The 24304-nt window shown below is 34.8% G+C and overlaps 2 protein-coding genes across 3 annotated transcripts in view; both read left to right on the forward strand.

The window, feature by feature from the left end:
• The window catches only part of LOC129924597 (uncharacterized), a 132992-nt gene that overhangs the window by 71981 nt on the left and 36707 nt on the right, over positions 1-24304 (forward strand). The gene's annotated exons all lie outside the window — the stretch shown is intronic.
• LOC129924698 (bone sialoprotein-binding protein-like) lies at positions 20375-21434 on the forward strand. The gene is made up of 2 exons (XM_056021190.1): positions 20375-20388; positions 20817-21434. The coding sequence occupies exons 1-2, from the start codon at positions 20375-20377 to the stop codon at positions 21382-21384; spliced, it is 582 nt and encodes a 193-aa protein (XP_055877165.1). The 3' UTR covers positions 21385-21434.

The following is a 24304-nucleotide window of genomic DNA, read 5'->3' on the forward strand; positions in this document are numbered from 1 at the left end:
ATCTAGCAACTCGACGTTCATAATATTTTTAGTCATAATTTTGTTAATAGTACTATAGGAATAGCCAGATTTTTATAAAAACAAATAATTATTTTACTAACTTAACTATTTACATAAATAGTGTTCTATTACATATATATATATATATATATATATATATATATATATATATATATATATATATATATATATATATATAGTAGTGTGTTGTGTGTACGGTCGTATTTGTAGATAAAGTTTATAGCCATAGTTCACTAAATCTGGGTGAAAGTCTACATGTTTATGTGTACAATCACTTTCTAATGAAGTAGAGCTTAATGATTCTAAAATTTTATTGGGAGAAGAAATATTCGAAACAATATCAGATCTTTTCATAGCTTTTAGAAGAATTTGATGTTATTTGGAATTCTAGTTAGTTAAAAAAAAAAAACAACTAAAAACTTGAAGGCCGAAATTTTTATGCAGATTTTTCAGTTAGTCATACATACATCATTGATTTTATTTTTTTTTTTATGGTTGATTTTCCATTACTATAGATAAAAATGCACATTATCTTGAAATTAAAATCAAATTGAATAAAAAAATATTTGTAGATCTAAACAAAAGTTGGTAAAGATGTAAGATTGTAGGCTTATTGACTGACAATATATTGTTATTTTATTTAGAATGACTCATTCACAGACTTAGCTTAGGCCTATATCACCCACTATATACAAAGTTAATAAATGACACTCTCAAAAATGTATTGACTCTTTCAGTAAATCGCTTATCACATTTAAAATATACATTGTAAAAATAATAATAATAATTATCAATGTGAGGGAAAAAAAAAGAAAAACAAATACTCCAAACTGGCAGCACCAATTAGCAGACAATCAATGTCGTAAACAAGAATACACGAAATACAGGCTTGGCTAATTAGTCTATATTGGCTAAGAAAACCAGTTACAAGCTTTATAGTCATAGATCTAAGTCACAAATTGATTTGTGCACACTTACCTCTGTAACATCGTATATGATAATTAAGTTTCCATTTATGATCTGCTGTAAAAGTGGTGATAAAAATCTTCGGGTATGGTTTCTTTATATAGTTAAAAAATTCTACCGGAAGTCAATTTACCTTGCAACCAAGGACGCCTCGGTGAATGGAACTTATTCTTAGTTACCTTAGTGTTGGCAGTCCATGTAATATATAGTCTATGGGATCGCCAACTCACAGAATGTTTAAAGGTCTGTAATGTATAAATACAGAATCAGCAAATTTTTAATACGAGTGATAACTATTTACTATATTTTTAACACATTTATGCAAATGGTTTTAGATTGTATTGCTAAGTTATGTAAGTTCTGTCATACTAAATACTACATTTAAAGAGAAAAAATCTATTTACTATGCAAATAAGTTGGACATAATTTAGAACAACAATTATTAATTACCTTTTCAAATTATCGCGTGAACTGCTGAACATGTACATTACTGTGGAACACAAAACTAAAGGATTTTTTTTTTTTACGGTAATGTTCTATTGTTGAGGCTTTGAATAAGAGATTGACCCTTTACAAAACAATTAGATCAATTAAATACTCATTATATGACATCAGTTAGGCCAGGTTTACATCTAACTTCACTTTCACTTTCTTCTATCCCTTGGTCTGCTGAACCTTTGGGGCACCACACAAGATCTGTCAACCTTCTTTCTCCATTCTTCTCTGTCATTTGCCTATGATAGAATTTCATTCTGATATTCTTTCTGAAAATATTGAAACATGCCTTTTTTCGGGGGCCGATTTTGAGTTTGTGTTTCCACACATACTGTCTTTGTAACCTTGTCTTCTTTTACTATGTGACAGTAATGTTTGAAGAATGTAAAGCAGATCTTACAAATCAGAATGTAAACAAAGAGCAGATCAATGTGTTTAAAATGTATCGTAAAAACTAGCAATAGTTTATCGATACTATTGTCATCTCTATACCAGATACATCTATTCAACTTGCTATTTTTGGATTTGACACCTTTCTTTTTTTTTTTTTTTTTGAAAATCTTCAGTGCTTAGCCAAGGTTACGTAACTTTCTTTACCAGTGCTGCAGTGAGTGCTAAGATTATAGATCAGACATTAACAGAGTATAATGTGTTCAAATTTCAATCTAACTGCAAATCACTGCGGAAATCTTTTTACAATCCCCTTTGTGAAGATCTGATTCTTCTTTTCTATAGGAGAGTTTACTTCTCATCGTCCCTAAGAAACGGAAATTGTTTCATTTCCTTATTGCAACTTGTCGTTTCCTTGTTTTTTTTTGTTTGCAATGGAGGTCACTTGCACAACACTCAAATCAAAACTTGAAGTGCAAGTCTTAAGATATAAAAAAAAATCTAATTCATGAAAATGTCAAGTACTTCTATAAAGTTCATACACCATCCCAATGAGTGTTAGAATGTAGTCCTAGTGGCACTACCAGTAACAATGGACAGTACCGTACCTATGGCACAATGCCCTCTAGGCACTACCAGTAACAATGGACAGTACCGTACCTATGGCACAATGCGCTCTAGGCACTACCTGTAACAATGAACAGTACTGTACCTATGGCACAATGCGCTCTAGGCACCCTCCCCTTACTCTATCAATAGTAATTCCTATTTGCGTAAAGACAGTCATCTGAAAGCCTAACAAAACGTAGTCCAACGTGTCCTATACATGACATTCTAAGTAGTGTTTTGATTGTCTCTCCCCCACCTCCACTGACAATGGATAGACCAAAATGTAGAAAACGCTCATTAAAAATGTTATCAATAATAGAATTACCATCATGACTTTTCCAATTATAATATTTCTTGCACTGTCCTCAAGAACTAAATTTCTCTTGCAAAATTTCCAGCTTTCATTTTTACTTCACGCAAGAGTAGAGTGCCGCATAAAAGCAAATGGATTGTAAAACATACGCATTTTGACATGTACTTCCATTAAGTATAGGGTATCTCTTGTTAAGCGTTTTATTAATTCATGTTCATATTCACGAATGCTCCGTCATGGAGCTACCACTTGTGACGTCCTAGCAAGGTAGAACTCTACATTTTCACTAGTCAAAACTTGCAGTGGATTCTGAAATATTTGACATCATTTAGCGTTCTAATAGTCAATTAATAATCAATAATATCTAGTCCCAAAATGACCTTTCCAATGAGGTTAGCTTTAAATTGAAAAAAAGTTTCTTCTCCTAAAATATAATTAATTATTAATTAAAGGGAATGTAGTTTATCCTCTCCTGGTGTGTCACTTATGAATTAAAGAAATATATAGGTTAGGGTATCATGTCCTGAGCTCTAAATTATGTGTGTAACAAATAGAAAATTAAAAAAAGGTTATCTTTCTTATTTATGACTTGATTGAAAATGTAGGTTCCAATAAGATCGTGATTCATGATAGCCAGTACTTATTGGTATTATCATAAAGTTATTTAGATTATTATATCGTGATATTTCTTATGTTTTGATTTAGCTTTTTTTTTATACTTTTAATTGAATTCTTATATCGGTGTTTTGAGATGATCAGAATGTTTTAAGATCGCTAGAAAAAAAAATCTGTCATTACCAGAAAATCATAGATTCTAGAAAAAAATTAACATTTTCAGAATAAAATGAGATTATTGAACAAATCTGAGGTTACCAGATTGATCTGAGATTGCCAGAAAAATATAAAATTACAAGAATAATCTGAGATAGCCTGAGTGATATTTTTTGTAGAATGTTAAATAATAATAAAATAACGAATATAATAATACTAGATGATGCCACTAAACCAGTGATAACATAGACATTCTTGGTGCCGTTTGTGACTTGGAGGTCTGACCAGGACCACATCTGGGTTCATCGAGTGAAGGCAAAAATATTTTGGCTGTTTTTGTTTTCCTCACGTCTGCTTGGGTCGAGGGTTTTGTCTCTTACTTGTAACACTTCCCTATATTTTAAATATGCAAATAACTTCTTTCGTGGCTGTCTTCAAATTTGAATAAACTATGTAAAGATTGCTAGATCTTTTTGCAATTTAAGCTCTGGACCTTCCCAGCCAAAGATTGACTTTCGATGACCTTCCATAAAAAGGAAAAGATTAACTTTTCTTAAAAAAAAACAAAAAAAAAAAACATTTAGACTTCTAAGTCATTTGTTTGCCTAGGTGATTTAAGAAACCCACTCCATGCTCTAATAGCAGTAGAGAATATACAACAATTGTATGACTTCACCTTAGCAACGGAATAGGAAATGTGCCCTTATCTTTTATCTTTATCTTTCTATTTTATTAGGTGACGGTCTTTGTATTTGTAAGTTATAGCATAGTGAGCCTTAGTGTATGTATTATTGCTGCTTAATGTTATAGCCTTTTGTCCTGAAGTGTCTCTAAGTTTCTTGATTTGACTAATGGTGTTACTCTAGTCAAGTGAAAATATTCATTTGTTATTAATCACAATGCTCTATGTTTCATCTGTTCTAGTTTCTTTAGGTTTTCATGAGATGAGAGTTCCTCAACAGAGGACGCATATTTTAATACTGGCCTAACCAAGGTTTAGAAGCATTTTAATTTTATGTTCTAGAATACTAGTTGGTATACTTGACCCGGGTACGCTATTCTGCCTCAACGTGGCACTCGGATGGAAACGTGATTGGGCTAAATGAATAGCAAAACAAAACTCCTGTTGGAGTGTCCAAGGGAATGCGAGAGCTTTCCCATTGCACGGTGCGGAGTTGAAAGAGAACTTCCACGACCCTGTCGATAATCCATGCACCGTTCCTCAAGGGACCGTTACACTAATGGCGAGTCCTGCACGGTTAGCTTGGTACAACATAGGAAAATGGCGGAGGTTCCCGGTGTACTCGGCCTTCGGCCATGCATTCTAGTCCATGCGCCCGGAGTGCCAGATATATCGGAAATAGCAATGTCTTACATAGGCATTGACTTGGATCTCTTCGGCTCAGCTCTTTTGACAATCAAAAGCTATACTGCAGATCTTCCATAAGGAGCACTGGCAAACTAGAGGTCCTCTGTAACAGTAGCCTACCTCAAGTATAGAGTCCTTTTAATTAGCATGTCAGTTGTTGATATCGTGGGATTCTGACCCTTATTCAAAAGTAGTTAAAGATGTGACATAAATGAACATGTTAATTTACTCAGATGTACTTGGCATATGACATTCTAATGAAATAGTCAAGGAAGTTTTTCGATGTACTGGCGACATAATGTCCTCGTTAAAAGTCGCCGATGAAACTGGTAAACTGGACATCACATGATGTGTGGCGAAAAGGGGCTACTGTTGAAATAAATTTATGCTAATGAAACCTTGACCCTTCCCCTCCATTCAATTACGCCATCTGACCCCATGATTAGGTGGCCCATCCAGATACGATTTAATCTGGACATTATAATCCCGAACTCAACACAATTCCAGTTCCGCGATGCATTTCAACATTCCAAACACGTGACTGTAGGAAATGTTAATCATGAGAAGGGAAAAAAAAAAGTGATTTCCAAGAAATGAGAAGAAAATGTAAAATGTTTTCAAATAATCAAAATTTTAAACTTGATGTCACATCAGCGTTCTGTTGTTTTTCTTTTCTTTTTGAACCGTAGCCTAGGATCACCTCAAACGTTCCTGGAATAATGGAATACATTCAAATCAGTTCTGTCTTTATTACATTCAAATCAGTTCTGTCTTTATTACATTCAAATCAGTTCTGTCTTTATTACATCTAAATCAGTTCTGTCTTTATTACATTCAAATCAGTTCTGTCTTCATTACATTCAAATCAGTTCTGTCTGTATTACATTCAAATCAGTTCTGTCTTTATTACATTCAAATCAGTTCTGTGTTTATTACATCTAAATCAGTTCTGTCTTTATTACATTCAAATCAGTTCTGTCTGTATTACATTCAAATCAGTTCTGTCTTTATTACATCTAAATCAGTTCTGTCTTTATTACATTCAAATCAGTTCTGTCTTTATTACATTCAAATCAGTTCTGTCTGTATTACATTCAAATCAGTTCTGTCTATAATACTGTTACGTATCTCTCCTACTATCCAGGCTCTCTTCAAACTGCACCACACGACACAACGAACTTAAAGAACCTCACAACTCAGGGCTCCAAAGTATCAGTCAATTTAATTTCAAATACATTAATAATACTGTACAGTTGGCAATAACATCACACTAACTGTCCAAAACCTAGCCTTGCTCCGCCTGACTTCACACACCGTCTGTCTCTAACTTCGCCTCGTACTGGTCACATTGCGAGGTAACGTGAAGTCTCGTCTTTCTGACACACTCGCTCTTATATAGTGTCTCTACTGGCCTTCTAGAATCGGATGGAACGTTCTTGACCACTCAGAATGATCACAATCGCCGTGACTTGCGTGCGTAATATTTACACACAGGTCGTTGCCGAACTGGCGTGTACTGTCACTGGTCACAGTTGACCGCTCGTCCTGCGCTGGACTGTGGCGATTTGAGTAGGCTAAAAAAACACACCACTACCCCCATCTGTGTCTCCACCAGGTTTACAACACTGTCCCCTCCTTAGATCTGTCCGTCCCGGACAGCATCAATCTCATGACATGGGATGTGTAGTTTCATCGCTGCAGGTGGGGGTCGATCGGTGGGGGTGACAGTGGGCTTGCCTCTTGAGCTAGAGGAAGCCACCCACGTTGAATTCAGCAACTGTCGCTTTCGTCTTCTCTGCCAGTTGACCTTCACCTGGTTGCACTGACATCGTGGTCGCATCGCCATCCTCGAACGCAGCCAACGTCGCTTTCTTCTCCTCCAGTCGATCTTCATCTTGTTGCAATGACGTCGTGGTTGCATCACCAAACGTCGCCTTCTGTCATTCTGTACTGCGGGCAGCCATTTTACACATGGGGAGGGATTGGATGTCAGGGCCGGTGTCACCAAAATCAATGGCCTAACAGGTGGTTTCAAATAGCTTTCTCGAAGAGGACTTTTGGGATGGGTTTCCGGTTCACTGGAGGGGACATTATGGGACAGGTCATCATCTTCACACTTGTATGGAGGACATGCTTGTGGGGCAGGTTGGTAACTCTCCACACGCAAAGGTCCCTCTTCTTCGGCATCAGGCTTCATTCGACTAGTCTCAGCAGCGGACCAATCGTCTGTTGGGTTGAGACCTTTTCGATTACTTTCTACTTGCATGGGGGTCTCTGCTGCGTCATCAGGTTTCGATGGGTGTTCATAATCATCACCAGGGCTTATCTCGTTGGTCTTGACCTCTAGACAGACATCTGCAGGTTTCAAACCTCGCCGGTAGCTTTCATCATGCAAATGTTCTTTGACAACTTCATCAGGTTTGTACTCGCTGAGGATATCGCAGCAATCACATTTCTTCTCATGGGAGCTACTTTCGTACGGCTTGCTATTAGAGTCACAGGAAGCACCATCTTCACAAGCATGGCCGTCGTATGTGAGTATTTTGTAGCACGGCATTTCTACCACCTCGTTCAAAGCGTTCAGCTCGGGGCTCGTCACTTCTTTTACTGAAGAGTACATCTGGTCTACTCTGGTACAGGTATCTTTCTGTAAATCACCCTTCCACACATTCTGAAAGTCAGCCAACATCTGTTGTTGAAAGGTGATCAGCAGCTGCACTACATCGGGTTCTAACTCGAACAGGTAGGTGTCTGGATCTTCACCTTCTTCAGTTAGTTCATCTCGGAGACGTGCTTGCAAGGTTTCTTTCTTTCCGATTGCCTTCAGCCCTCGATCACGGAGTTCTCGCCTCAGTTCTTTCAATTCCAGTTCGTTCAGCAGTTTCAGACGAGCCATAGTAGATCCGATCCCACTCTCTGACGCCAGTGTTACGTATCTCTCCTACTATCCAGGCTCTCTTCAAACTGCACCACACGACACAACGAACTTAAAGAACCTCACAACTCAGGGCTCCAAAGTATCAGTCAATTTAATTTCAAATACATTAATAATACTGTACAGTTGGCAATAACATCACATTAACTGTCCAAAACCTAGCCTTGCTCCGCCTGACTTCACACACCGTCTGTCTCTAACTTCGCCTCGTACTGGTCACATTGCGAGGTAACGTGAAGTCTCGTCTTTCTGACACACTCGCTCTTATATAGTGTCTCTACTGGCCTTCTAGAATCGGATGGAACGTTCTTGACCACTCAGAATGATCACAATCGCCGTGACTTGCGTGCGTAATATTTACACACAGGTCGTTGCCGAACTGGCGTGTACTGTCACTGGTCACAGTTGACCGCTCGTCCTGCGCTGGACTGTGGCGATTTGAGTAGGCTAAAAAAACACACCACTACCCCCATCTGTGTCTCCACCAGGTTTACAACAATACATTCAAATCAGTTCTGTCTGTATTACATTCAAATCAGTTCTGTCTTTATTACATTCAAATCAGTTCTGTCTTTATTACATTCAAATCAGTTCTGTCTGTATTACATTCAAATCAGTTCTGTCTGTATTACATTCAAATCAGTTCTGTCTGTATTACATTCAAATCAGTTCTGTCTTTATTACATTCAAATCAGTTCTGTCTGTATTACATTCAAATCAGTTCTGTTTTATTACATCCAAATCAGTTCTGTCTTTATTACATTCAAATCAGTTCTGTCTGTATTACATTCAAATCAGTTCTGTCTGTATTACATTCAAATCAGTTCTGTCTGTATTACATCTAAATCAGTTCTGTCTTTATTACATTCAAATCAGTTCTGTGTTTATTACATTCAAATCAGTTCTGTCTGTATTACATTCAAATCAGTTCTGTCTGTATTACATTCAAATCAATTCTGTGATTATTACATTCAAATCAGTTCTGTCTGTATTACATTCAAATCAGTTCTGTCTGTATTACATCTAAATCAGTTCTGTCTTTATTACATTCAAATCAGTTCTGTCTTTATTACATTCAAATCAGTTCTGTCTTTATTACATTCAAATCAGTTCTGTCTGTATTACATTCAAATCAGTTCTGTCTGTATTACATTCAAATCAATTCTGTGTTTATTACATTCAAATCAGTTCTGTCTTTATTACATTCCAATCAGTTCTGTCTTTATTACATTCAAATCAGTTCTGTCTGTATTACATTCAAATCAGTTCTGTCTGTATTACATCTAAATCAGTTCTGTCTTTATTACATTCAAATCAGTTCTGTCTTTATTACATTCAAATCAGTTCTGTCTGTATTACATTCAAATCAGTTCTGTCTGTATTACATTCAAATCAATTCTGTGTTTATTACATTCAAATCAGTTCTGTCTGTATTACATTCAAATCAGTTCTGTCTTTATTACATTCAAATCAGTTCTGTGTTTATTACATTCAAATCAGTTCTGTCTGTATTACATTTAAATCAGTTCTGTCTTTATTACATTCAAATCAGTTCTGTCTGTATTACATTCAAATCAGTTCTGTGTTTATTACATTCAAATTAGTTCTGTGTTTATTACATTCAAATCAGTTCTGTCTTTATTACATTCAAATCAGTTCTGTCTGTATTACATTCAAATCAATTCTGTCTTTATTACATTCAAATCAGTTCTGTCTTTATGACATTCAAATCAGTTCTGTCTGTATTACATTCAAATCAGTTCTGTGTTTATTACATTCAAATCAGTTCTGTGTTTATTACATTCAAATCAGTTCTGTCTGTATTACATTCAAATCAGTTCTGTGTTTATTACATTCAAATCAGTTCTGTCTGTATTACATTCAAATCAGTTCTGTGTTTATTACATTCAAATCAGTTCTGTCTGTATTACATTCAAATCAGTTCTGTGTTTATTACATCTAAATCAGTTCTGTCTTTATTACATTCAAATCAGTTCTGTCTGTATTACATTCAAATCAGTTCTGTCTATATTACATCTAAATCAGTTCTGTCTTTATTACATTCAAATCAGTTCTGTCTTTATTACATTCAAATCAGTTCTGTCTGTATTACATTCAAATCAGTTCTGTCTATAATACATTCAAATCAGTTCTGTCTGTATTACATTCAAATCAGTTCTGTCTTTATTACATTCAAATCAGTTCTGTCTTTATTACATTCAAATCAGTTCTGTCTGTATTACATTCAAATCAGTTCTGTCTGTATTACATTCAAATCAGTTCTGTCTGTATTACATCTAAATCAGTTCTGTCTTTATTACATTCAAATCAGTTCTGTCTTTATTACATTCAAATCAGTTCTGTCTGTATTACATTCAAATCAATTCTGTCTATAATACATTCAAATCAGTTCTGTCTGTATTACATTCAAATCAGTTCTGTCTTTATTACATTCAAATCAGTTCTGTCTGTATTACATTCAAATCAATTCTGTCTTTATTACATTCAAATCAGTTCTGTCTTTATTACATTCAAATCAGTTCTGTCTGTATTACATTCAAATCAGTTCTGTGTTTATTACATTCAAATCAGTTCTGTGTTTATTACATTCAAATCAGTTCTGTCTGTATTACATTCAAATCAGTTCTGTGTTTATTACATTCAAATCAGTTCTGTCTGTATTACATTCAAATCAGTTCTGTGTTTATTACATTCAAATCAGTTCTGTCTGTATTACATTCAAATCAGTTCTGTGTTTATTACATCTAAATCAGTTCTGTCTTTATTACATTCAAATCAGTTCTGTCTGTATTACATTCAAATCAGTTCTGTCTTTATTACATCTAAATCAGTTCTGTCTTTATTACATTCAAATCAGTTCTGTCTTTATTACATTCAAATCAGTTCTGTCTGTATTACATTCAAATCAGTTCTGTCTATAATACATTCAAATCAGTTCTGTCTGTATTACATTCAAATCAGTTCTGTCTTTATTACATTCAAATCAGTTCTGTCTTTATTACATTCAAATCAGTTCTGTCTGTATTACATTCAAATCAGTTCTGTCTGTATTACATCTAAATCAGTTCTGTCTTTATTACATTCAAATCAGTTCTGTGTTTATTACATTCAAATCAGTTCTGTCTGTATTACATTCAAATCAGTTCTGTCTGTATTACATTCAAATCAATTCTGTGTTTATTACATTCAAATCAGTTCTGTCTGTATTACATTCAAATCAGTTCTGTCTTTATTACATTCAAATCAGTTCTGTGTTTATTACATTCAAATCAGTTCTGTCTTTATTACATTCAAATCAGTTCTGTGTTTATTACATTCAAATCAGTTCTGTCTGTATTTCATTTAAATCAGTTCTGTCTTTATTACATTCAAATCAGTTCTGTCTGTATTACATTCAAATCAGTTCTGTGTTTATTACATTCAAATTAGTTCTGTGTTTATTACATTCAAATCAGTTCTGTCTTTATTACATTCAAATCAGTTCTGTCTTTATTACATTCAAATCAGTTCTGTCTGTATTACATTCAATTCAATTCTGTCTTTATTACATTCAAATCAGTTCTGTCTTTATTACATTCAAATCAGTTCTGTCTGTATTACATTCAAATCAGTTCTGTGTTTATTACATTCAAATCAGTTCTGTGTTTATTACATTCAAATCAGTTCTGTCTGTATTACATTCAAATCAGTTCTGTGTTTATTACATTCAAATCAGTTCTGTCTGTATTACATTAAAATCAGTTCTGTGTTTATTACATTCAAATCAGTTCTATCTGTATTACATTCAAATCAGTTCTGTCTGTATTACATTCAAATCAGTTCTGTCTGTATTACATTCAAATCAGTTCTGTGTTTATTACATTCAAATTAGTTCTGTCTGTATTACATTCAAATAGGTTCTGTGTTTATTACATTCAAATCAGTTCTGTCTGTATTACATTCAAATCAGTTCTGTCTGTATTACATTCAAATCAGTTCTGTCTTTATTACATCTAAATCAGTTCTGTCTTTATTACATTCAAATCAGTTCTGTCTTTATTACATTCAAATCAGTTCTGTCTGTATTACATTCAAATCAGTTCTGTCTTTATTACATTCAAATCAGTTCTGTCTGTATTACATTCAAATCAGTTCTGTCTGTATTACATTCAAATCAGTTCTGTCTGTATTACATTCAAATCAGTTCTGTCTTTATTACATTCAAATCAGTTCTGTCTGTATTACATTCAAATCAGTTCTGTTTTATTACATCCAAATCAGTTCTGTCTTTATTACATTCAAATCAGTTCTGTCTGTATTACATCTAAATCAGTTCTGTCTTTATTACATTCAAATCAGTTCTGTGTTTATAACATTCAAATCAGTTCTGTCTGTATTACATTCAAATCAGTTCTGTCTGTATTACATTCAAATCAATTCTGTGTTTATTACATTTAAATCAGTTCATTCTGTATTACATTCAAATCAGTTCTGTCTGTATTACATCTAAATCAGTTCTGTCTTTATTACATTCAAATCAGTTCTGTCTTTATTACATTCAAATCAGTTCTGTCTTTATTACATTCAAATCAGTTCTGTCTGTATTACATTCAAATCAATTCTGTGTTTATTACATTCAAATCAGTTCTGTCTTTAATACATTCAAATCAGTTCTGTCTTTATTACATTCAAATCAGTTCTGTCTGTATTACATTCAAATCAGTTCTGTCTGTATTACATCTAAATCAGTTCTGTCTTTATTACATTCAAATCAGTTCTGTCTTTATTACATTCAAATCAGTTCTGTCTGTATTACATTCAAATCAGTTCTGTCTGTATTACATTCAAATCAATTCTGTGTTTATTACATTCAAATCAGTTCTGTCTGTATTACATTCAAATCAGTTCTGTCTTTATTACATTCAAATCAGTTCTGTGTTTATTACATTCAAATCAGTTCTGTCTGTATTACATTTAAATCAGTTCTGTCTTTATTACATTCAAATCAGTTCTGTCTGTATTACATTCAAATCAGTTCTGTGTTTATTACATTCAAATTAGTTCTGTGTTTATTACATTCAAATCAGTTCTGTCTTTATTACATTCAAATCAGTTCTGTCTTTATTACATTCAAATCAGTTCTGTCTGTATTACATTCAAATCAATTCTGTCTTTATTACATTCAAATCAGTTCTGTCTTTATTACATTCAAATCAGTTCTGTCTGTATTACATTCAAATCTGTTCTGTGTTTATTACATTCAAATCAGTTCTGTGTTTATTACATTCAAATCAGTTCTGTCTGTATTACATTCAAATCAGTTCTGTGTTTATTACATTCAAATCAGTTCTGTCTGTATTACATTCAAATCAGTTCTGTGTTTATTACATTCAAATCAGTTCTGTCTGTATTACATTCAAATCAGTTCTGTCTGTATTACATTCAAATCAGTTCTGTCTGTATTACATTCAAATCAGTTCTGTTTGTATTACATTCAAATCAGTTCTGTCTGTATTACATTCAAATCAGTTCTGTTTTATTACATCCAAATCAGTTCTGTCTTTATTACATTCAAATCAGTTCTGTCTTTATTACATTCAAATCAGTTCTGTCTGTATTACATTCAAATCAGTTCTGTCTTTATTACATTCAAATCAGTTCTGTCTGTATTACATTCAAATCAGTTCTGTCTGTATTACATTCAAATCAGTTCTGTCTGTATTACATCTAAATCAGTTCTGTCTTTATTACATTCAAATCAGTTCTGTGTTTATTACATTCAAATTAGTTCTGTCTGTATTACATTCAAATCAGTTGTGTCTGTATTACATTTAAATCAATTCTGTGTTTATTACATTCAAATCAGTTCTGTCTGTATTACATTCAAATCAGTTCTGTCTGTATTACATCTAAATCAGTTCTGTCTTTATTACATTCAAATCAGTTCTGTCTTTATTACATTCAAATCAGTTCTGTCTTTATTACATTCAAATCAGTTCTGTCTGTATTACATTCAAATCAATTCTGTGTTTATTACATTCAAATCAGTTCTGTGTTTATTACATTCAAATCAGTTCTGTCTGTATTACATTCAAATCAGTTCTGTGTTTATTACATTCAAATCAGTTCTGTCTGTATTACATTCAAATCAGTTCTGTGTTTATTACATTCAAATCAGTTCTATGTTTATTACATTCAAATCAGTTCTGTCTGTATTACATTCAAATCAGTTCTGTCTGTATTACATTCAAATCAGTTCTGTGTTTATTACATTCAAATTAGTTCTGTCTGTATTACATTCAAATCAGTTCTGTGTTTATTACATTCAAATCAGTTCTGTCTGTATTACATTCAAATCAGTTCTGTCTGTATTACATTCAAATCAGTTCTGTGTTTATTACATTCAAATCAGTTCTGTCTGTATTACATTCAAATCAGTTCTGTGTTTATTACATTCAAATCAGTTCTGTCTTTATTACATTCAAATCAGTTCTGTCTGTATTACATTTAAATCAGTTCTGTCTGTATAACATTCAAATCAGTTCTGTCTGTATAACATTCAAATCAGTTCTGTCTGTATTACATTCGAATCAGTTCTGTCTGTATAACATTCAAATCAGTTCTGTGTTTATTACATTCAAATCAGTTCTGTGTTTATTACATTCAAATCAGTTATGTCTTTATTACATTCAAATCAGTTCTGTCTGTATTACATTCAAATCAATTCTGTGTTTATTACATTCAAATCAGTTTTGTGTTTATTACATTCAAATCAGTTCTGTCTGTATTACATTCAAATCAGTTCTGTCTGTATTACATTCAAATCAGTTCTGTCTGTATTACATTCAAATCAGTTCTGTCTTTATTACATTCAAATCAGTTCTGTCTGTATTACATTCAAATCAGTTCTGTCAGTATTACATTCAAATCATTTCTGTCTTTATTACATTCAAATCAGTTCTGTCTTTATTACATTTAAATCAGTTTTGTCTGTATTACATTCAAATCAGTTCTGTCTTTATTACATTCAAATCAATTCTGTGTTTATTACATTCAAATCAGTTCTGTCTGTATTACATTCAAATCAGTTCTGTCTGTATTACATTCAGCAAACCGAAACTTTCAAAAAGAAAAGAAGTTTTGGATTTCGGAAACGCTTTATTTAAAAAAAAAAAACTCATTTCATAAATGTTCCAATTGTGCTATAAAAATTGTTGAAATGAAGCTCTTTTAGAACTCTGCTGTGTGCCTGGGGTAGACTTCCATGTTTACAAATCTTATTTCCACTCACTCTGTCTGGTAAACATATAAAACACGTTATTTCTACCGCATCCATTCTTAAACCAAGTTGAAACTTTCAACACTTATCTATTGTTTCTAACAAAACATGAATCAATTTAAACAATCAACCAAATAGTCAATTAATTATTAGTAATTCATAATTTAATTAATTTTTTTTTTTTGGATATCGAAAAAGAGAAATAATATCTATATTTTTTTAGAAATATGGTTATAAATGTGGAGTTCTTCCCCAAGTTAAGCTCTGTGTGTGTTTTTAATGTAATTTTTTATTTTGTTTTTTACCTTTTCTGTATGTCAACACTACTATATATATATATATAGTATACATATATGTTTCTTAGCCTTTATTGCCCATAGAATTCTTACTAGAATACTGCCCTTAAGACTTTCCTTGCCTTATTTCCAATCTTGTATAACTAAATCTGCCCCCTCAAGTCTTGTATAACTATATCTGTCCCCTCAAGTCTTGTATAACTATATCTGTCCCCCTCAAGTCTTGTATAACTATATCTGTCCCCCTCAAGTCTTGTATAACTATATCTGCCCCCTCAAGTCTTGTATAACTATATCTGTCCCCCTCAAGTCTTGTATAACTATATCTGTCCTCTCAAGTCTTGTATAACTATATCTGTCCCCTCAAGTCTTGTATAACTATATCTGTCCCCCTCAAGTCTTGTATAACTATATCTTTCCCTTCTAATCTTGTATAACTATATCTGTCCCCCTCAAGTCTTGTATAACTATATCTGTCCCCCTCAAGTCTTGTATAACTATATCTGTCCCCTCTAATCTTGTATAACTATATCTGTCCCCTCTAATCTTGTATAACTATATCTGTCCCCCTCAAGTCTTGTATAACTATATCTGTCCCCTCAAGTCTTGTATAACTATACCTGTCCCCTCTAATCTTGTATAACTATATCTGTCCCCTAAAGTCTTGTATAACTATATCTGTCCCCCTCAAGTCTTGTATAACTATATCTGTCCCCTCAAGTCTTGTATAACTATATCTGTCCCCTCAAGTCTTGTATAACTATATCTGTCCCCCTCAAGTCTTGTATAACTATATCTGTCCCCCTCAAGTCTTGTATAACTATATCTGTCCCCCTCAAGTCTTGAATAACTATATCTGCCCCCTCAAGTCTTGTATAACTATATCTGTCCCCCTCAAGTCTTGTATAACTATATCTGTCCCCCTCAAGTCTTGTATAACTATATCTGTCCCCCTCAAGTCATGTATAACTATATCTGTCCCCTCAAGTCGTGTATAACTATATCTGTCCCCCTCAAGTCTTGTATAACTATATCTGTCTCCCTCAAGTCTTGTATAACTATATCTGTCCCCTCAAGTCTTGTATAACTATATCTGCCCCTCAAGTCTTGTATAACTATATCTGTCCCCTCAAGTCTTGTATAACTATATCTGTCCCCCTCAAGTCTTGTATAACTATATCTGTCCCATCTAATCTTGTATAACTATATCTGTCCCCTCAAGTCTTGTATAACTATATCTTTTCCCCTTCAAGTCTTGTATAACTATATCTGTCCCCTCAAGTCTTGTATAACTATATCTGTCCCCCTCAAGTCTTGTATAACTATATCTGTCCCCTCAAGCCTTGTATAACTATATCTGTCCCCCTCAAGTCTTGTATAACTATATCTGTCCCCTCAAGTCTTGTATAACTATATCTGTCCCCTAAAGTCTTGTATAACTATATCTGTCCCCCTCAAGTCTTGTATAACTATATCTGCCCCCTCAAGTCTTGTATAACTATATCTGTCCCCCTCAAGTCTTGTATAACTATATCTGTCCTCTCAAGTCTTGTATAACTATATCTGTCCCCTCAAGTCTTGTATAACTATATCTGTCCCCTCTAATCTTGTATAACTATATCTGTCCCCTCAAGTCTTTTATAACTATATCTGTCCCCCTCAAGTCATGTATAACTATATCTGTCCCCCTCAAGTCTTGTATAACTATATCTGTCCCCTCAAGTCTTGTATAACTATATCTGTCCCCCTCAAGTCTTGTATAACTATATCTTTCCCTTCTAATCTTGTATAACTATATCTGTCCCCCTCAAGTCTTGTATAACTATATCTGTCCCCCTCAAGTCTTGTATAACTATATCTGTCCCCTCTAATCTTGTATAACTATATCTGTCCCCTCTAATCTTGTATAACTATATCTGTCCCCCTCAAGTCTTGTATAACTATATCTGTCCCCTCAAGTCTTGTATAACTATACCTGTCCCCTCTAATCTTGTATAACTATATCTGTCCCCTAAAGTCTTGTATAACTATATCTGTCCCCCTCAAGTCTTGTATAACTATATCTGCCCCCTCAAGTCTTGTATAACTATATCTGTCCCCTCAAGTCTTGTATAACTATATCTGTCCCCCTCAAGTCTTGTATAACTATATCTGTCCCCTCAAGTCTTGTATAACTATATCTGTCCCCTCAAGTCTTGTATAACTATATCTGTCCCCCTCAAGTCTTGTATAACTATATCTGTCCCCCTCAAGTCTTGTATAACTATATCTGTCCCCCTCAAGTCTTGAATAACTATATCAGCCCCCTCAAGTCTTGTATAACTATATCTGTCCCCCTCAAGTCTTGTATAACTATATCTGTCCTCTCAAGTCTTGTATAACTATATCTGTCCCCTCAAGTCTTGTATAACTATATCTTTCCCTTCTAATCTTGTATAACTATATCTGTCCCCTTAAGACTTTCCTTGCCTTATTTCCAATCTTGTATAACTATATCTGCCCCCTCAAGTCTTGTATAACTATATCTGTCCCCCTCAAGTCTTGTATAACTATATCTGTCCCCCTCAAGTCTTGTATAACTATATCTGTCCCCTCAAGTCTTGTATAACTATATCTGTCCCCTCAAGTCTTGTATAACTATATCTGTCCCCCTCAAGTCTTGTATAACTATATCTGTCCCATCTAATCTTGTATAACTATATCTGTCCCCTCAAGTCTTGTATAACTATATCTGTCCCCCTCAAGTCTTGTATAACTATATCTGTCCCCTCAAGTCTTGTATAACTATATCTGTCCCCCTCAAGTCTTGTATAACTATATCTGTCCCCTCAAGTCTTGTATAACTATATCTGTCCCCTCAAGTCTTGTATAACTATATCTGTCCCCCTCAAGTCTTGTATAACTATATCTGTCCCCCTCAAGTCTTGTATAACTATATCTGTCCCCCTCAAGTCTTGTATAACTATATCTGTCCCCTCAAGTCTTGTATAACTATATCTGTCCCCTCAAGTCTTGTATAACTATATCTGTCCCCCTCAAGTCTTGTATAACTATATCTGTCCCCTCAAGTCTTGTATAACTATATCTGTCCCCCTCAAGTCTTGTATAACTATATCTGTCCCCCTCAAGTTTTGTATAACTATATCTATCCCCTCAAGTCTTGTATAACTATATCTGTCCCCCTCAAGTCTTGTATAACTATATCTGTCCCCTCAAGTCTTGTATAACTATATCTGTCCCCCTCAAGTCTTGTATAACTATATCTGCCCCCTAAAGTCTTGTATAACTATAAGGTCTATCTGCCCATTCTAATCTTGTATAACTTAACCAAGCTAGTTTTTATGTGATAAGGAGAAGAAGGGGGTGGCGGTTAAGGAAATCGATTTCCAGAGATGACAAAAAAAAAAGATCAAGGTTGCGATACTGCGTATGCATATGTGAGAAACATTTAGTTGTTGTGTTTGCGGTGTATGTGTGTGTGTGTGTGTGTGTGTGAGCTGTATTATAAAAAGTGTCCTGACTGGAATAGTAAGTGACACAGCATCTGAAAACACATTACAAAATGAAGTGTCAGATCTTCTGGGTGTCATATTATTATAATTATTATATTATAATTTGAATAGCGTAACTTTATTGATGTATGTCTTACTACAATTTTGTAATGCAATGTAACTTGTGTAACTCTGTAATGTAATGTAATTAGTGTAACTCTGTAATGTAATGTAATTAGTGTAACTCTGTAATGTAATGTAATTAGTGTAACTCTGTAATGTAATGTAATTAGTGTAACTCTGTTATGTAATGTAATTAGTGTAACTCTGTTATGTAATGTAACTAGTGTAACTCTGTAATGCAATGTAACTAGTGTAACTCTGTAATGTAATGTAATTAGTGTATCAAATGGAAATATGACGTTCTGAAGATTAAGTTCAATATTTTAAGTAGCTACGCAAAATTCGGGTTTCACCTACATACTTGTCACATTAGACGTAGACAACTATATTCCATGTCTCTAAACTCTCTCCCATAGACGTAGACAACTATATTCCATGTCTCTAAACTCTCTCCCATAGACGTAGACAACTATATTCCATGTCTCTAAACTCTCTCCCATAGACGTAGACAACTATATTCCATGTCTCTAAACTCTCTCCCATAGACGTAGACAACTATATTCCATGTCTCTAAACTCTCTCCCATAGACGTAGACAACTATATTCCATGTCTCTAAACTCTCTCCCATCCCATGGGCTATAAACTCCAATCCAAAACTTCTTTCAAACTTTCACTAACAGCATAGTTTCAGTTACTAGGTAACTGTTTTATGTACAACGCAATCAACGTATTAATTGCTACAACTGGATTAGTAGTTAAAAAGTTATTCATAACATTAATATCGCAACCATCATCTATTATATCATCTTCGCCTCTCTCTCCTCATTCTCTTTCTCTCTCACGCTGTCTTTCTATGTCTCTTTCTGTCTTCTATCTCTCTGTCTCTTCTGTCTATGTGTGTGCCTCTCTCTCTCTCTCTGTTCAGCTTAAGGAAATCCTCATAACAAACGTGAAAGCAATAGACATTGTTACCCCCCAACATATACTTATATGTTTACTTTGATTAGCAAATAGCACATACTGCAGGAGTACCTTCCCTGGGGTAACCAGGGTAATCCTATGTCTCGACGCAATGCACTTAAGGATGCACTGAACCAATCAGCCGCTGCACTCGTCCGGACAAATGTTACCTTTTTAGTTCTCATCAATCAAAAGATTTAGTTCCCGGGCCGGCTCTCATGTGGCAAAACTAGCCCTCCATCACACTGGCCAGCTGACAGTCCCAGTCAGCAGTAAATGTGACCCATCCAATAAACAAACAAACAAACAAAATAGATGAAAAGAATTAAAAGTATTAGCAATACGAAATGAACAAATGATTGAGGAGCAGTAGTTTAATGGCCTAAACCTTGACAGTGATTTAGTGTCTAGTACATAATCAAACAGAGCCATACGACAACAGAGGCAATAAGACAACAGAGAATAAGACAACAGAGAATAAGACACGAGAGACAATAAGACAACAGACAATAAGACAACAGAGAATAAGACAAAAGAGAATAAGACACGAGATACAATTAGACAACAGAGAATAAGACAAAAGAGAATAAGACAACAGAGAATAAGACACGAGAGACTAAGACAACAGAGAATAAGACAACAGAGAATAAGACAATAGAGATTAAGAAAACAGAGAATAAGACATCAGAGAAAAAGACACAAGAGACAATAAGACAACAGAGAATAAGACACGAGAGACAATAAGACAACAGACAATAAGACAACAGAGAATAAGACAACAGAGAATAAGACACAAGAGACAATAAGACAACAGAGAATAAGACAACAGAGAATAAGACAACAGAGAATAAGACAACAGAGAATAAGACACGAGAGACTAAGACAACAGAGAATAAGACAACAGAGAATAAGACAATAGAGAATAAGACACGAGAGACTAAGACAACAGAGAATAAGACAACAGAGAATAAGACAACAGAGAATAAGACACGAGAGACTAAGACAACAGAGAATAAGACAACAGAGAATAAGACAACAGAGAATAAGACACGAGAGACTAAGACATCAGAGAATAAGACAACAGTGAATAAGACAATAGAGATTAAGAAAACAGAGAATAAGACATCAGAGAATAAGACAACAGAAAATAAGACAACAGAGACTAATACATCAGAGAATAAGACAACAGAGAATACGACAACAGAGAATAAGACAATAGAGATAAGACAACAGAGGCAATATGACAGTTGTTCTCAACTTAGCTCGGCCTGTGGGTCTACTAACCAATATGTCAGGGGTTGCATCACATCCAAAAATATTACAATATTCCTGAATTTTCCAAAACTTAATAATTTGATCATATAAGTACTAAGTACTAAGCCAATGAAATACAAGTGTGAAGTATTGAGTTGAGACTGACACTAACTTCCGGAGGTTGTCGACACTTGGGTGTTGATACAATTTATTCTCTCAATGTTAGAGCACGGAAATGAAAGTGATTTATCATCGATATTATCTGTTGCAGAACAGCGCGTCACCTTAGAGTATTTCATGCTTGTTTTGATTCTTATCTTCTTATCTTATATAATACAGACGTTACTTCATTGTGTTTATTTTATTTTTTTTATCTTCGAACTCGAAGACAAGCCTTATTATTATTATTATTATTATTATTTTATTTTTTAGTTTGACAATGAATAGATGGTAGGGTAGAGCTCTGAATTTGAACAAGATTTCTCGTAGGCATGTCATACATGTGACAGGTGGGGAAATGTGACGTGTGTTTGGCGCGTTTAATGTCTAGGGGATGATTATTTTTAAAGCTATCACACACCAACCTATCAGCATATGAATCGGGAGCAGACACGCAACGAGACAAAGCAATGAAAGATAGATACAAAAGTTAAAAATGAAGAATATTTATTTACATAAATATACATATAAGAATAAAAAGGGGGAGGGTTTGCTTCTATCTCTAAATAATACTAGCTTTAATCATCACTCTTGCATTTATTAAGAGAGTATGTCACTTTGTCCTCTGACTTAGCTGGTTGTCCTGTTGATGTCGCAGCTGGCTGTGTCCTGACTTGAGGTTCTGCAGCTGGAGGTGGCACTCTAGCGGATAGAGGGACGCCGGTGATATAGTTCTTGTGGAGTCTCAATCCCCAAAATCTAATATCTGTAGTGGGCACAGTAGGGCGGGTGGCCGGCTACCGTGGGCACAAGGTTACTGCGGGCAGAGCTGATCTGCCGTGGGCAGCGTAGTTGACAGGATATGTCCAGTGAGTTACAGAGGGTTGGCGTAGCTATGACGTCTCACACAGATCTGAATCTATAGGGACGTCGCACCTAATAGCTTGACAGGTGGGCTGTCGAATAAGCGGGCAATGCCGATAGCGCCAAGTAGTAGAGTTGAGTAGATCTCAGTAGGCAAGTGCGGTGCTGAATAGCACTAAGCACAGATGCAGGTAAATAGATCGTTGATCCAATGAATAAATAGGCAGGTCAGTGAGCTAGTGCAGTGCTGAATAGCACTAAGCACAAAGATAGTAGGTGATTCTTGATATCAAACAAATAGGTGATTAATCCAATAGATAAATAGGCAGTAGGTGATTCTCGAAAGCCAATACAGTGCTGAGTAGCACTAAGCACCTAAATAGGCAGACACCTGAGGAAGGCTGCGGATAAATAAAGACAAGTTAGGACATGTCTCTCATGCATCTTATCGATGCCCTCGACTGAGGTGCATTCGTCAGATTGGTAAAATTGCTTTAGAGCACAATAGGGAGATGATGACAAATGGGATTGGAAAAATAGATGGCTGACAATAGCAATATAAAAATGTACATAAAAGGGAAAGTAATAATATAAAAACGTACATAGAAGGGGAAATAATAATCTCAAATAAACAACACAGGTGGATAGAGAAAGAAAATGGGGGGGGTGACTTGGGCGGTGGTCAGCGATCCTGACGGTATGTTTACATATGACCGTCGATCGAGAACAATGGAGCGCGCTTGAATGGAGAGGGTGTCCGTTCAAGCGGCGCAACTCTCGTAGAGTGAAATGACTACAGGGGAGATAATTCCTTACACAAAAAGGGGGGGGGGATAATTCATATCTCTTCACTAGACGCAGTATCAGTGTGCTAGTAAAATTATCAAGGCGGCCAACCGAGATAAAGGAAATAAAATAAGATGTACAAATATATACATAGTTGCATCAACTATCAATTGAGCAATGTAGCATTAACAGGGTAATGCAGTACACAAATAAATACATAGAACATGTTTATGTTTTCTACTTACGCCAGTGAGAAATACACAATGCACTAATTAAATATAAATGAACTAAGCAAAATACACATGATAATATCCAATGGAAATAGCACAAAAGTAATTAAGATGGAACTTGTGATTAAGTTCGGCTTACCACCAGGTATTCCTCTAGGAGTGAGAATAAATGCTATAGTCCAGACTCGATAGCTCAGCTTGAATGAGAAAGGAGAGAGAGTCTGACTTTATTTGATTTACCTTATATACAAAGGCCTGGAGAATGTGGGCGGACACAGGAAATGTCCTAGGCTTAGAATTATCTTACACGTGGGTGAAGTCCGACAAGAGATGGGATTCGCACATTGGGAGGTCAATGGGCGTGTTTGTCCTCGTGGTCTCATAGATCAAAGAGAGACGTAGGAGAAAGGGGGGGGGGAGTGACTTGCATTCCACACAAGGTGGTGTCCACTGCGGCTGTCAGACATCCTGCCGATAAGATCAAAGAGTCTGTGTGTATCTTTGCCCCGGTCAAGGGAAGATAAATGAAAGGACGCGCCTTAACTATCTCCAATGTGGTCAACTAAGTCTAGCCTGGAGCGGAAAAGGTGTGGCGGGTGAATGATTTAGGGGTAGGATGGGGAAATAATTAAAATAAAATAAATAAATAGTGAAAAATAATAATTAATGCTGTGATAAATTTGAGTGACTCTGACAGCGAGTTTTTGACTTGTCACAATACAGAAGCAGCATTACAGTAGTATTACAGTAGTATTACAGTAGTATTACTGTAGTATTACAGTAGTATTACAGTAGTATTACAGTACTGAGACTACTACTACAGGAACTATTTGCGAAATGTAGATAAAAATAAACTGCTTGTAGAACGTACTACAATATGAGGTTTAATTACAGGACATCAATCTAATTGTCATGATGATATTTGGTGATAATATTTGATGATGATATTTGATGAAAGTAGAAGTTTAATAGCTTTACTTATAAATCAATCA

This window comes from Biomphalaria glabrata, chromosome 2, assembly GCF_947242115.1.
Source record: "Biomphalaria glabrata chromosome 2, xgBioGlab47.1, whole genome shotgun sequence".
NCBI lineage: Eukaryota > Metazoa > Mollusca > Gastropoda > Planorbidae > Biomphalaria > Biomphalaria glabrata.